The sequence below is a fragment of the Macrosteles quadrilineatus genome, unplaced genomic scaffold (assembly GCF_028750875.1).
Source record: "Macrosteles quadrilineatus isolate MER2022 unplaced genomic scaffold, UCM_ALF_1.0 Scaffold_8__2_contigs__length_117827958, whole genome shotgun sequence".
Taxonomy (NCBI): domain Eukaryota; kingdom Metazoa; phylum Arthropoda; class Insecta; order Hemiptera; family Cicadellidae; genus Macrosteles; species Macrosteles quadrilineatus.
The window spans coordinates 84616885-84632035 of record NW_026542601.1 but is presented as its reverse complement, the minus strand read 5'-3'; the positions used below and the strand labels follow the sequence as shown (position 1 = coordinate 84632035).

The 15151-nt window shown below is 33.7% G+C and overlaps 1 protein-coding gene across 5 annotated transcripts in view; it reads right to left on the bottom strand.

Moving 5' to 3' along the window:
* LOC128999628 (sodium bicarbonate cotransporter 3-like) overlaps positions 1 to 10697 on the bottom strand; it is a 105040-nt gene extending 94343 nt beyond the window's left edge. For 4 of the 5 annotated variants that reach the window (XM_054426221.1, XM_054426218.1, XM_054426222.1 and 1 more), the window contains exon 1: positions 10603 to 10697. In XM_054426221.1, the coding sequence (XP_054282196.1) occupies positions 10603 to 10649 (47 nt within the window). In that variant the 5' untranslated portion in view covers positions 10650 to 10697. Of the gene's footprint in view, positions 1 to 5740; positions 5785 to 10602 lie in introns of those variants that run through there. The other variant, XM_054426219.1, reaches the window with a different exon arrangement.
* Between the last annotated feature and the right edge of the window lie 4454 nt (positions 10698 to 15151).

The following is a 15151-nucleotide window of genomic DNA, read 5'->3' as shown; positions in this document are numbered from 1 at the left end:
GAGAAAACTACATTCGTTTTCAAAGTGAACTGAACCAATAAGAAACAAGCAATAAGCAGCCAAGATATAAAAAGTTTGATGATTCATATTGTAAAAAGAATTGTGATCAATTAAAACTCTTTCACAATGGAGTTAGAGGGGGTATTTTAAATTGCGAGTTTGAAACTCCAAACAGGTGTATATGACAGGCAATCCAGCTTTGTGAAAACTTTTTAGCATTTATCGTCCAAAATGAGTATCTTTTGGACGATAAACGCTTTTGGACGATAAGGGAAGTAGTAACTTCCCTTACCCTACTTACATTATTTTACATTTTGTTATACATTAAAAGTATTGGTATATCTATATTTATAAAAGAGGAACTATGTATGTATGTATATATGTATGTACCTTATGGAGTCCGAAACCGCTCGACAGATTGTAATGAAACTTTCAGGCATTGTTAAGCATTATTCAAGAATGGTTCGTGTGAAGTTTGGTGCAGATACGTCAAAATGGCACCGACCCAGAGGGTTTGAGGGATCCAATGTCAGACTTTTTTAAATACAATGTTTAAAAATAAAAATAATTTAAAAGCAGATGTTTAATTTCACTAATTGTTTTGTGGGTTTGAATCAAAACATTCTGCATTCATACATTCATTCTGACATTTTTTTAGTCATAATTTGAAGTAGTGCCACAATGTTTCCACAGAATGCAGAACAGAAAATTATTTTACTTTTGGATGAGTCCAAATATATTAAAACCCAATCGCAGCACCCCTGTGCACTCAACAAAGTTTAAATTCTCCACCACTGTATTAAATATGTTAACATAAAAAGTAAAAACCTGTATCAAAGTATTATAAATAATAAAAAATATGGAAATGCCTTAATATTTTTATATTTTTTTCTATACCCACACAATCTAACATAAATTAAATGAATAATAATCGTGCGTGCTATCTCAGGTATTCAAAGGCCTCCCAATTTGTCATTAGGCCTAACCCGCCACATTACTGTCATTGAAAGAAGGAACTCTAATACTTATACTAATACTATTTATCGTAAAGAACATACAATTTAAAATAACAGTTAGCGCAGCAACGCACCGGTAACTGCTAGTATTAATTAATTTGTCAAAAAACTCCTTCAGTGTGTAGTCAAGAGAAGTTTGGACTCACACAAATAAATTTTAAAGATTGTAAAGTCAATTTATCTCGAAACGCAATTTTAATTTGGACCTTACAAAATCAAGAAAGGTCTTGTAACTAGGTCAGCCATTGAAGTTACCGACCTCACTGCGGCGTTAAGAAGACGTGGGATTGACAAATTAATGGCAGGATTTCAACGATTAACCTATAAGAAGACAGGACGCATTTTATTGTCTGCACAGTACTGAAGTAACCTACGAGCTACGGGCTGTTTGGCCATACCATGTATTCGTATCACATAAAGGCTTGGTGATTAAAAGTAAGGAATCGTCAAAAAACTTCCTAGTTATTAAAGAACTGAGTTATAAATTAAAACGATTATCTGTAAAATTAAAGTTGCAAATTTTTTTGTTAATTGTAAGATAACTGCTTGGATATTTTAATACTTTACACTAAATTATAAGGTTTGGACTTAAATGTTTTATGACCACTTTAAACCTAAAGCAAAAGTCGTTGTGCACAGGCATATCGATTTTGTATTAATCTCAAGGTTCTGAAGAATCAGTTAAATAATTTTTATCCTATGTATAAACCAGACAAAGAAATGACAATTTGGAAACTAAGAGGGTCTTTTAACACTATTCGTGCTATCGACATGTTTGAACATAAAAGTTGCATTTATTTCAATGTTAAGCAATTGCGGGAATTCCCGTCATCAGCACCCAACGTGTTAAGGGATCTACAAATTATAGTTACTACAAATGAAGCATCAAAGGAATATGATTAATCATATGATGGGATTATAAAACAACATATAATGTGCAGTAGTTACATAAAAACAGCGTTATTCTTTTTATATACTTTTTACCTACGACCGTTTTTCAAAGTAGCCGTTTCAGTTCAGTTCTTAGAATTAAAAATTAACAGCATTGTTTACTTTCATAACAGCATAGTTTTACTTATAATAACACGGGTAATGGACCAATGAGGTTCAAGGATTGAGAGAGAAGTAAAATTGTAATACTTCGAACCACAACTAATCAGCTGTTCAGGTCAATTTAATTGTTGAGTGGTGCAATTGTTTGGTACAATGTATCGTTGCATCACTGTCAGTGGCAATGAGAGGTTATAAACGAAAACATAACCTATCTTAGAAGAGTAATGAATAGTAATTAAAACACTGTCGTAGGTATAGTAGTGTACGCAACTCGAGTAAATAGTCCACGTTCGTTACGTTAACTACTAACATCATCTCATTAATGTGTTCAAACTTAAATATACTGACCCAAAAAGTTGAAACCCCTGATCATTCTTAACCCAAAAATAAAATGAGATTCACCGGGTGCAAACCACGGACCAAAGCTCTGAAGCGCCCACGTTTGATCCCTCAGTGATGTCTCATTTAAATGCATAGCCACCCTCTCCTTAAAACACCCCTAGAGGGGAAAACTTAAAAATTATTTCCTCCTAAAAAGGTGTACATGTACATCAGCAATTATAATGCAATATGTAGTTGATGATTTTTTACTGCGGCACTTAAAGATATTTTGTGTAAGTGTTAAAGAAATTAATATTAACTTTGAGTTTCAAACAATCTTTTTGAATCAATATCGTCGTGTTTAAAGCCAGTGTTCTAAGGTAATATGATATTGTCCCTTGGAAACCTCCCTTACTCTTTCCTCCCCTACAAACTCCACCCCTCTTCCTACATAATGGATATTACTCTTTGGTATCGGTTACACAACATAAAACACAACTGACCTTGAAGATGTCTCACATTGTTGTCGTAGGTTTTATATAAAACTGTTACATTAATTACAAAATGTTAACTTATTTTCTGGGTTTAAAAATGCTATGTTAACTTAAAATGTTATATATTCTCAGGCATTAAATTTTTAAGGGGTTATTTAATGGTATCGAGATATTTTTATCTGAACAAATTATTTAAAGGGAATGAACAATGTACATTTCTAAATAGGTTAACTAGGATGCCTATATTGTCTAGCTTAATGAAATTTAGTTTCAACAGTATTTTTTTGTCAATTGAAGCCTACAGTAAAATCATCGTTTTACCAATACATGTAGACAAATTTAACAAATTTTAACTTATTTGCGTTTTGCTTATGTGTTTGCCTTGGTTGAATTTTACACATATTCATTCATATACCAAGGGTTTATTTTTTTTTTTGTAATTTGTTCTGAATAACAATCACACTCCTCATAACTATTTACATGAGAGATGTAATTTTGAAACTTATATAAATGAACGTATTCCCGGTGTTGATTAATTAAATCACTTCAAATCACAAAATCTAATAAATAAACTTGATAAATTAATACAAAACAAATCAATAAATAACTAGATGTGTTACTTAATAACAAAGAATAAGATAACCCCACCCCATGTAACTCCAAGTGTTTTTGTTTTTTTTTTAATATTTCGTATTTTTCATACAAGAATTTAAAACATCCCTAAAAGATTTATAATATTGTATATATCAATGTGATAAAAATGCCATGATACACAGCCACCTCTAATGTGGCTGTGTATGATATCCTAAAGCTTGATTTCGACTTTATTTTTATCAACCATTTCCTTGCAAAATAAACCACGCCATCGTCAACCATAAAGTCAAACGGGGTGAAACAACTAGTTTTGATAATGGTGAGTTATAAATGGTGTAAGCTATTGAATAACAAGCGAAATACAATAATGACTTAACCTTAGGCTTACATAAATACCAATAAATTGACACAAAACCCAGTTTTAATTAATGGAACACCACAACAATTATTATCTTTTCGCTACCGGATGGAACCGGACCCGGGTGTTTTATGCCACAGAGGCAACTGATAAGAGCTGTCTGATAATGAACTGTTTGTGTTTGTGTGGAGAAGTTGAGTCATCATGAATCACCTACTTTTTTATAGTTTTGTAACTTGACAATTTTTTCACAAGTTTTTAAAATCAAGCTATTAGACACAGTAGTTTTGAAAGTTGTTGATGCACAGTTGCCCTTGAATTTGTAATTCTTGGTTTAAAATTTATTAACGGTTCGTTCGATGTTTCCCTTCTAAAACCGTCAACACATCAATATGTTTCGTGTTGTAACTAACTGGTTGTCAACATAGGAACAAACAAACAACTACAACACCACAACATCAACCAGATAAAAGACAACATCGCAACAATACAGAATCTATATCGACCAACCTGACGTGGTATTTGACACTAATCCGAACAAATAATTACCTCCTTGGTTGACCAACCGTTGCAATGTCTAGTATTATAGTGAACTTCATGGAGTAAACTGTTAATTTCGCACCTAACGCTACAACTTGCATTCGAAATGTTTAAAAACTCTGCGCAGTTCAAAAAGTAATAGGTTGTTAGAAAATATATCAAATCAATTAGAATAGCAAATATGTCGTAATTCCATCTGTTTTTATCAGATTTGAGATATATTTATTGAAATATTATTTGGATTGATCATACGCTTAAAATGTTTTATTTAATAGTTGGTGGATGTTTTATTATAATCTAGTTATGAAAGTTTGAGTAAGTGTATACTTCAATACTAAATTATATTTAAAAAAAAATTATAATGATATAGTTGTTTCTCGTAGTAGTTTTAACCTAAACAATCATATATCCTCGGATTGTACTAAACAAATTCATATAATTCAAGAAAATTTATTTTCTGAAGTCTTAACAATGATGTTTTGAATTATTTAAGTAGGCTTTGTACCAAAGGAAAAGGTTTTTTCTAATCCTCCATTAAGATGATTCTAGTTTTACGAAAATAACAAACTGCAAGTTTGGTTTGGCTCATGTATACAAAAGATTGGCTTGAACGATTATTTAAGATGCAGTGAACATTTTAATGCCATAAGGTACGTAATTGGTTCTTAATAATAAATCAGATTGCTAGAAGGAACATTAGTTAAACTTAGAGATCAATACAATAAAAACCCAAAATGTATGTTTTTTTTAGTATTAAGCCAATGTTTCTTTGAATCAACTGTTTATTCATTCATTAATTCTTCCATTCAACATAGATTTCATATAATGACTCTTTGAATTTATATACTATTGAAAAGTATAAAAACATTAAGCATCACCGACTTAATTTTGATTTTATTCCTGATACAGTAAACCGTTTGGGTTAAAATATAAAATTGAAGAGACACGTTAATGGTGTATTAATCATTTTAAATTTTGAGTGTATAAATGAAATGGCTCAAACTCAAATGAGTAATCACGATTACCAAAAATTATAAGGATTGAAACCCTCACCATTGGTCAAATGTATTTGTGGTTTCGATTTATTTGACAATCAACCACGGTATGCATCAAATTCGATGGGCAAAATTTAATAATCCCAAAAGCATATTATCAGCTAAAAAAAAATCGTTGTAAATTTGTTAAAATTTTAACTCAAATGAACCAAAAGAGTGTCACAATATAAAACTATTTCCATCCAAATTTCACACCACTACTACTCCACAAACGCAACACTTTTTCGCAGAAAAAGATTGTAAAAACAATTTTTAAGTGAAACTAATATAAAATAAAAATCATAAACCTAACACGCAATAAACACATACCTCTCACTACCATCTTCATTTAGACCCATCGATTCACACAATCACAACACAATTAAAACTCGCACAGAAGGTAACGCTTCCAAAGTCGGCGTGATACTGACTGATAAGGAGGGCGGTTACTGATATCGCCAAGGACGCAGCTCCAGCCAAGGTCATTGACTTGGCCGGATACGTATTATATCCCCCTTGTCTATATTGGGCCGCTGAGCAACAGTTGCATAATCCAATAGAAGGGTCGGCGTCAAGATGGTCCTTTAGATATGACGATCTTCTAAGAAGTTTTTAATATTTTTACACGAATATTAGAACAGGAACGGTATGGATTGTAAACGTAAATAAATGACGTCACTGCATCGGATATAGCCGTAACAGCTGGTTTGAACGTTATTATTGACAGTTTCATTCGAATATAAATAATACCCCCACCACAGAGAACCTGCGTACTACGCGAATTTCAATTTACCTGGCTCGATTTCCACTAAAAAACGCCCTTAAAATTGTCAGATTTTTTTGCTATTTATATAATATAAATTTTTATGAGTAGCCTACTTAGGTTTGCTGCTGCATGGGTGGTAGTGAGGTGTGTTTTAATTGAAAAGTCGATTCATCAAAATACGTCCATAAGCAAGCAAACTACGACAGTTTATTTATACTCCATAAGAAAAACATGGGAATTTTAAATTTGTACTTTTATAGAATTTTCTCCGTATCCGTTAGACATACAACAACGTTTGGATGCTAAATTATTTCTTTTTTTAAACTCTACAAAATGGTTTAGAAAGAAATTGCAAAATCTATGTTTTTAGGGTCAAAAATGGGAATACCCAATTCTTACCCCATAAAATCCCTCATAAACCCCCATTCCCTTGGTCTAATCATGCTGGTTCTTGAACTTGTTCGAATAAATGTTGGTTTACTCGTGCCAACCAAATTTCATCAAACGTATTTGCCCGAGTTATCGTGCTAACACACACACCAGAGAGCACAGAATAGAAATTCTATTTTCTATATTTTCAATTTTCAATTTTCTAAATTTCTATTTCTATTTTCTAAATTCTAATTTCTATTCTGTGCTCTTTGACACACACACATAAAATATATGGAACGATGGTGTTTTTGGCCTCTGGCGACCTCAAAACGAAAAGGTCCCGGGTCAGGGTCTTTACTATGAGACCTACAGTATTAGCTTATTCCATATATGGGAAATTCGCTAAAAACCTGTTTACTGTCGGGTCAGTGACATCGATTGTTTATGTTAATGATCCATACTGTTTCTCTTCATCCGTGGATTTTCAGTTAGGTTTACTCCTTGATATTTTAATCAGTTATGCATGATTTTGGAATATAAGTTCTGAAATAATTAATACTTCAACTGATAACTAATTGACCACGTGAATCAAAAAATGTTTTACTATGTAGAGCATGACCATTTTAAGAGGAGTTAAATATATTACGTGGAACAGAAGGTCGACAAGTCAATACACAAACAATAATTAATTACACTTATAAATTAAAACTATTAAAAATATGGGAGTTAAAATTTACAACTGTTTTACTTAACTTCCCTTCTTCTACTATACAATTTGATAAAGTATCACTCTAGGAATATGTTTTTGTGTGCAATTTATTAACTGGGCTACCCTAAAATCGATTTAAAATATCGTTTAACAATCAATTTCATCATACCGAATTTGGAACTATTACAGCAAATTTGGTAGAGTTTGATTAGTTAAGAAAACAAATCGGATGGAGGTTTAATAATCGAAATATCGATTTTTAATCGATATTAGGGTAACCCAGTTAAGAAACTATACCTGTTTTTTTAATCCATACAAAAATTATTTGTGATCAAAGTTATCCTAAACTATATTAATATAGAGTAACATTAGGTTTGCAAATTCAATCCTCTCGGGGTCAATCCTAAACCCAGATGCCTTTTGTCACTGAGTCATAAATGAATGATGCTATCTTACAGGTCTACGTTTTATGGTATCAATACCAGTGTTTGCACCATTGACTTGCAAAAACGTAAAAAAATGCAAATGCCGCAGAGAGACACACAAAACCAAATTTACATCGAGATCACGATGATACTTCATAAATTAATCTACAAATTGCAAAATCGATCTTTATCATTAAACTCTTCCTCTCCCACGCGCTTGTCCAGAATTGCACTTCACTTTCTATTCTTAGACTAATTCGCAGGTCGTAAACCGTTTACTAACCAACCAGCTGATTTAGGACCCGAAGGGGCGCGCGACTACCGCACTAGAACGGATACTCCAGTTGAAGTTTATTATTTAATGACAGGTTCTCTGAAGGTGTTGTCATAAGGCTCGTGTTTCCAAGGGCGAGCCAAGGTCATGGCTACAATCATCTGTGACCAGCGGCTATAGATGACGTTTTGTCATAGTTGTACTACTGAATGGTTGACATAAGAGGCTATTAGATTTTCTCAGAAAATGCCATAATTTGAAGCTGGACATGAGATCAAGATGAGTGATTATTTTATATGGGGTCGCAGCTTGGTGCACTTAAACCAAAGGGTGAGTGAAGGATAAGTGTAGAATGGAGAAAGATAATGTAGCTTTGTTACTAAAATCAGCTGTTTCATTAGTCAGGACCAATAGCCCAATAAATAATGACAGCTGGGTCAAGTTTTAAACCATTAAAAACTACTCTCTTCTCAGGATCAAACCGGTAGCTTTAAATTGTAAGGCGAGCGCTCCAACTCATCTTCCCAGCTATGAAAGTTTAAGACCAATTAATTGTAAAGACTCGTAATTTTCTGAACAATGTTCACAGGAAGTCAAATTAGGTTTGTAATTCGACATCTGTATGCTACTCGTATTTAAGATGACAATTTAACTCTACAGCCACGATGTTAGTGCGTTGACATGTTCAATGTTGATGTCTCTTTCAACTGTGCTCAGCTGTTCATTTAAACGCAGATAGATTGGTCTATGATGGGTTTGTGTTAATAGAGATTATTTTGGTAGCACTATAATGTGAAAAAACATTTAGATCGATAATGACAAATCGAAACTAGCGAACAAATATCAAATTGTATCCTGCAATGTTTTAAAAGTGCTCACATACTGCCGATCAATGTAAACTTTTGACTTTTTTAGTTTCAAACTTAAAAATAACGACAGCATTCTTATGACAGACTTCGGGAATTGGTCACAACATACAAACTGTGGAATCGTGTCGTCTGCATAAGAAATCTTTATTTTACAACACTATGTTTTGTTAACTATGGTAAACATGATTGGCAATACCTCTCCAGCGATCCGAACTGCCTTGTCTATCTGATATTTAAAACACTCTGACACATTTAATTGCTACCAGAGGCGCCAAATTCATTGAAAACACGTGTGACTAAGTTGCGAAATCGCACATTTCAACAACCAAATACAATCGGACTACAGGGGTATAGTTAGCAGATGTTTCTTCGTTGGTTTACTAACCTCACACAACAACACGTGCAGAGGTGCAGAGCATTTGGCTAACGTGAAAGATTAAGACCCAGGATATAAAATAGAAACACAAATAAATTATTTGCCAACAACCTTCCCATTACATCTGCAAATATTGTAAAATGAGAGATCATGCTCGTAAAAATGACGTTTTACAATAATGTTAAATGTAGTTAATGAAAATCGTTTTCGGTTGGATCGAGTTTTTCGTACATTTCACTTCAGTGCATGATTATTTATGACGTAAATCTCGAAAAAATATCTTACTTCGGTGTAACATGAACATTTAAGTTAGCGTTCATAGGGAAGAAAGATTTACTACCTCCTTAGCTAATCTCAAGATGTATTTTTACTATGATTAGAAGATTTAGGATTTGTGTGCCTTTCTGATTTATATTCTTTACAGCTATGCAGCCAAAATAGCGCTGATAAAGCCTTCGCTTGGATTTAAAATGATTTTAAAACTCTTTATATCAGAATGTTGAAAGGGCCTATTGGTCTTTAGGAAATTAGAAATATAAAATACTTGCACAGGAGTCTCTGTGTTAACTAATAATTCAAATCTTTACATTTAACTGAGGTTATTATATTACATTGATTTTACTTAAACCTTGTACTGTATGCTATAAGCATTGTGATGTTAACTTATCAAAAGTGTTCAAATAATCACTGAAAATGCCATTTGGTACCAAGTTATTAATACTTCTCCAATATTTGAAAACAATAAATTTCTTTCTAGCTTTAGTGGAATTGTAAGTTGCCAATGAGAATGAAAGACTACAAATCAGTGGTTTTGTCGAAAAATATATTTTTAGGAGTTAGGAGCGTTGAAAACGACCCATTGTTGTAATCTTAAGAATAACTTATGCAATGTCACATAGACGTATTGTTTTAAGTTTATACTTAATAATTTATTGTATTCTCTACAGTAAAAAACATCTAGAGTAAACTTACTGTGTATTGTGAATGCAGTTTAGCAAGTCAAACTGGTTTACAAATAAATGTTGTATTAAAAACGTATTCAGTACATTTGCATATCGAATAATTAAAAGTCATCAGCTTCATTGTAAAACTACTCAGTTACAAAAACTAATTAATCTGATGTTTACACAAATAGATCGACGCCCTGTAGGGAAAACTTCTGTAGCGTAACTATAAGAATGAAATTTATTTCAATTGTACAAGAATTCTAGAAAACGGGATATTACTTTTTTCAGATCCATATTATTTTACGAAATTTTAAACTTACTTTGCAGGTTTATTAATTTCAAAGGTGCAAATCTAACTAAATTCATAGGAATTATTTAAAATTATGTGAACACAATTAGTTTCACACCTAATTTAAATAAGTTGTAAAATAAATAATCAAACTAAATCACTCACTCGTGCAGCGGGAGTAGTTCGCTGAAGAAGCATCTCCTGGCATCCATAGCACAGCTGAGGCCCACTACTAATACAACTAGTCTAGGTACAGCTGTGTACTGCCGGCTGTCCTGCGACGTCACGTGGCCGGCGTAACTATTACAAACCCTAACTCTGACAATTCCGACAAACCCTAACCCTGACAAGACAGTACTCCGACAAATCCTAACCCTGACAAGACAGTACTCCGACAAACTCTGACCCTGGCGAGGTAGTCTCGGACAAACTATAAGCCTGACAAGACAGTACTCCGACAAACTCTGACCCTGACAAGACAATACTCCTACAAATCCTACCCCTGACAAGACAGTGCTCCTACAAATCCTACCCCTGACATGGCAGTACTCCGACAAACCAAAACCCAACAATGCAGTTCTTCAGCAAAACCTAAGCCTAAAACGAATTGCTCCGACAACCACTGATTCCAAAATAGCATTTATTTGACAAAAATTGCTCCGACAAGGCATTGTTCCAATAAACCCTAACCTAACCACTAGAAGACTTTGATAAGACAAATCCTAGTCCCAAAAATGCATTACAAAAATGTGGTGTGCTCCTTACAAGATATTGTTACAAATATGAAACATCGCACTTCATACGCACCTACTGTTTAAATCGATATTTCGAATAAATGTTCGCTTGTATCAATATTTAGATTAGTTTTAATTACGAAGGTAAATACAACATATACTCGTTTTGCAAATAGATGTAGAAATGATAATTTATATGGGTTATAGCCTTAGAGGGAGAACGTATGTGACAGTTTCTGTGATTCTCCAGTACGGTAGTCTACTCTTATATATTTCTGGGAGTGTGGCATAGCTTAACTTGTACTTGGAGAATCATATTTCTCTCGAATGTATAAAAATTAATTGTATTTTGACCACTTTGTTATCAATCCTTCATTTATAGGTAGGGCCTACAAACAATCATATCCCCCTGTAAGTAGGGTCTATATTTTCCCAAGTTACGCACCTCTTTGAAGGTACAACCAAGATAACTGGTTGGTTCGCAGCTTACCTTTATTTGCATCTTTTCCCTTCGCGTGGTCAACCAGTAGTTTATTCCAATGCTCCGTGTCATTCAAGTTCGTGTTGTATGGCACCATGATGAACTCGAACTCAAAAGTTAGATACACTGTATATTTATGTAAACGTTCTTAAACTTATGAAGTGTTTGCAAGATGAAACAGCTGTAGTTAAATACCTAGGTACGTTCTTCGTTCGATCGTTATAGACAGTTCGTAGTTGAAACTTTACTTTGTATAGGATAATAGAATAGCTTATTAATTTTAGCTTCATAATGGCGAAATCCACCATAACCTCACAGTGTGTATCTTCAGTTGGCGGTTTTAAGGACGCCGCCGTTACTTTAACATTCGGCGCAAGCAATGAACATAAAGACTATGTATTCATTGGCACCGAACTACCAGTCATATTAATTGTCATATTACGAGAGTGCGAGTGCCCGTGTAAGACTACAAACGAGTTGTGTAGTTTTATATTACAGTTTCACAACATTGGGTGTATTCACTGGACCAAAGCCAATTGGCAGTTCCCTAGGACTTGTGTCTTGATGCACATCATTTAGCATCAATAGTTATACGGATAATTTCATCTACAAGTTATACCGTCACTTGTTGCTGCTGTTTTGTATTTTTATGTAACTAAAGCGCCAAAATTGACACTTTTCCACTTGAAAGAAATGTTTGATCGCCTGCGGCACTTTCATAAGAGCTTTACGACTGCAGTAGTAAGCCTAAATATTACTGCCATTACCGAATCCCTGCATTTACCTCCCTGCCATTACTGGTACAGAAAGTGGCAGTTTTCGGTGTGCGCTCAACACAAAATTCCACGAGCGAGGCGAAGCCGAGCGTGTGAGGGTCATTTTCACGTACAACCCGAATATTGGACTAATTGGAGCAAGTGCTGGGAAATCACTTTCTGTAGACTAAGTTATAAACTATACTATTCATCACAACGAAAAATACTCCTTTACAGAATAACATACTTCAGTATAATAGAAACTACGGTATTATATTTTCTAATAATAACATTATTTTATTATACAAATAAAATACCTGCATAACAACGTAAAAGTCACACGTTCATGTCCAAGGTTATGTTTGTTTTGTATAAAACATGCACTACAAGCTAAAGAATACAGCAAACTGGCTTGTACGTTTTTCTGTTCACATTTGTATTGTTAAACAGCAAAACAGCTGATCAATAATATAAATAAATCGTAAACAAACACTACCCGCGAAGTGACTTGGAGAGGAGAACTGAGTGAGAGCAAGAAAAAGTAAATTTAAGGGAAATCAGCTGATCGTATACCATGCTCAAAATTGAGCTTGGGAAACAATAACTTTTTTTGGTTAAAAAATAGCTACTTTCAGTACTATACGGATTGATGAAAAATATTTGTCTGATAGTATTAAATTTGTTTTCATTTTGCTAACCTCACGCATCAAGAGGATAAGAGAGTTTATACTTACGCTCGGATTGTTTTTATGCTTACTGGATCCATGCCTACGTTGAGCGAGCTTGTTTGGTTGACTTTAGTCCTCGAGGTCCTGGGTTCAAATCCCGCCAATTACCAATAGATTTAATCAAAGTTATAATGCCACTACTTTAGTCCTACCCTCAAGTAATATGAAAAACAATCTTGTGCTTGAGCTTATTATAGCGTTCTAGGATGTGATGGTGGGACAACTATATCATGTTTTAGGTTAATTTTTTGGCTCTGTTCGCCAAAATGTCATAGGTTTGGATGTGTGTGTGTATCACTATAAACACTTTTACAAGTATAGGTAGTATATAAGAGTAGGTTTAACGGGACACTCTTATGCCTATTTCAAGCAAATCCATGTCCAACGTGATTTGTATCCATTTGACTAAAACAAAAATAACTCTTTTACTTACCAGATTTACAGGGATCTAATTATCAACAGTCAGAAAATAGCACGTTGTCATCGTGTTTAAAAATGTCTGCCAACAATAGCAGTGCAACAATTAATGAATTGATATATGAATATTTGCACCCAATGTTGCCAACTTGTTTTTACGAACTGGCCTAGCTGTTTTACATGTTAAGTGTTTTGTATTTTTAAACTAAAATTTGGAACGCAGCATTTTCGGATTTGACCTGTGGGAATGATGTTGAACTCTGATAGGAGACAAATGATATGAAGAAATAACCACTTTCTATTTAATGCTGATTGGGACTTTGTCTTGAGTTGTTTATTAACCAAGAAATGGACCTGATAGGTCAATTATATTCTCTAAATGTTGAATTTCTTCCAAGATCCCTAGTGCAAAAGTATTATTTAGAGACTATTCATACCGGTACTTGGCCTAAAATATCTACTTTCGTATGGTTGCCATTTGAATGTCAATGTAGGAAATACCAGTAAGTGTAGTGGACAAAAGGAGTTGTTACTGACTGATAAGAGCAAGGGAATATAAATTTAGAGCAAGGAAAAATCAGCTTATAGTTTTCCCTTATAAATTAGAGCTTGGGAATAGTAGTTTACGCAACGATTGCGTTAAGTGAGTCTTTACGACACGAGTAGAAAATTTAAGGCACTCGCCAAGGCTCGTGCCTTAAAAACTTCTACGAGTGTCGTAAAGACTATTAACGCGAGTTGCGTACACTACTTTACCTACGACCGTTTTTTAATTACTATCAATCTGGATTTAATTACTAACAATCACTAATGATAACTTTTTAGAGAGGTTATGTTTTCGTGTATTGTCATTGCCACTGAAAGTGATGCAACGACTTGTTGTATAATCAGCTGATTTCCTATAATTACGTGCTTGTTAAACTTCGTTAAATATTACATTGCTAGCAGCATTCTTACCATAAATAATATTGTATCAGGTACAATTCGGCAAATATTTCATTTATTTTTGGACTTCCACCAACTTAATTAAGAATACGCGAGTATCAACATGAACAAGTCGGATCAACAATTAAATTGGTCAACTGATCAGCTGATCAGCTGATTAGTTGACGTTCGAAGCATTACAATTTTTTATTCTTTTCTCTCAATACTTGAACCTCATTGGTCCGTTACCTGTGTGGATATGAGAAAACTATGCGGATATGAAATGAAACTATGCGGATATGAAAGTAAACAGCTGTAAAGTGAAACTTTTCAATTCTAAGAACTGGACTGAAATGGCTACTTTAAAAAACGGTCGTAGGTAAACATTATTTCATCACTCCTCACCGAAAGTAACTATTTTCGATAACAGCTGACATCTATGAAAGTAGTTGTTTCCCAAGCTCTAATTTAGGGCGAGGGAAAATCGATCAGCTGATTTTCCCTCGCTCCAAATTTACTTTCCCTCGCTCTCAATTAGTTCTCCATTTATTCACTACGAGCGCTAGTGTTTTGTTACGGTTTTATTTAATGATTTGAATCAGCTGTATGTATTGTTCAAAGTTGTTTTATATTTTTATTTTGATGTTTGAAACATTGAGAAATATGTGAAGGTTT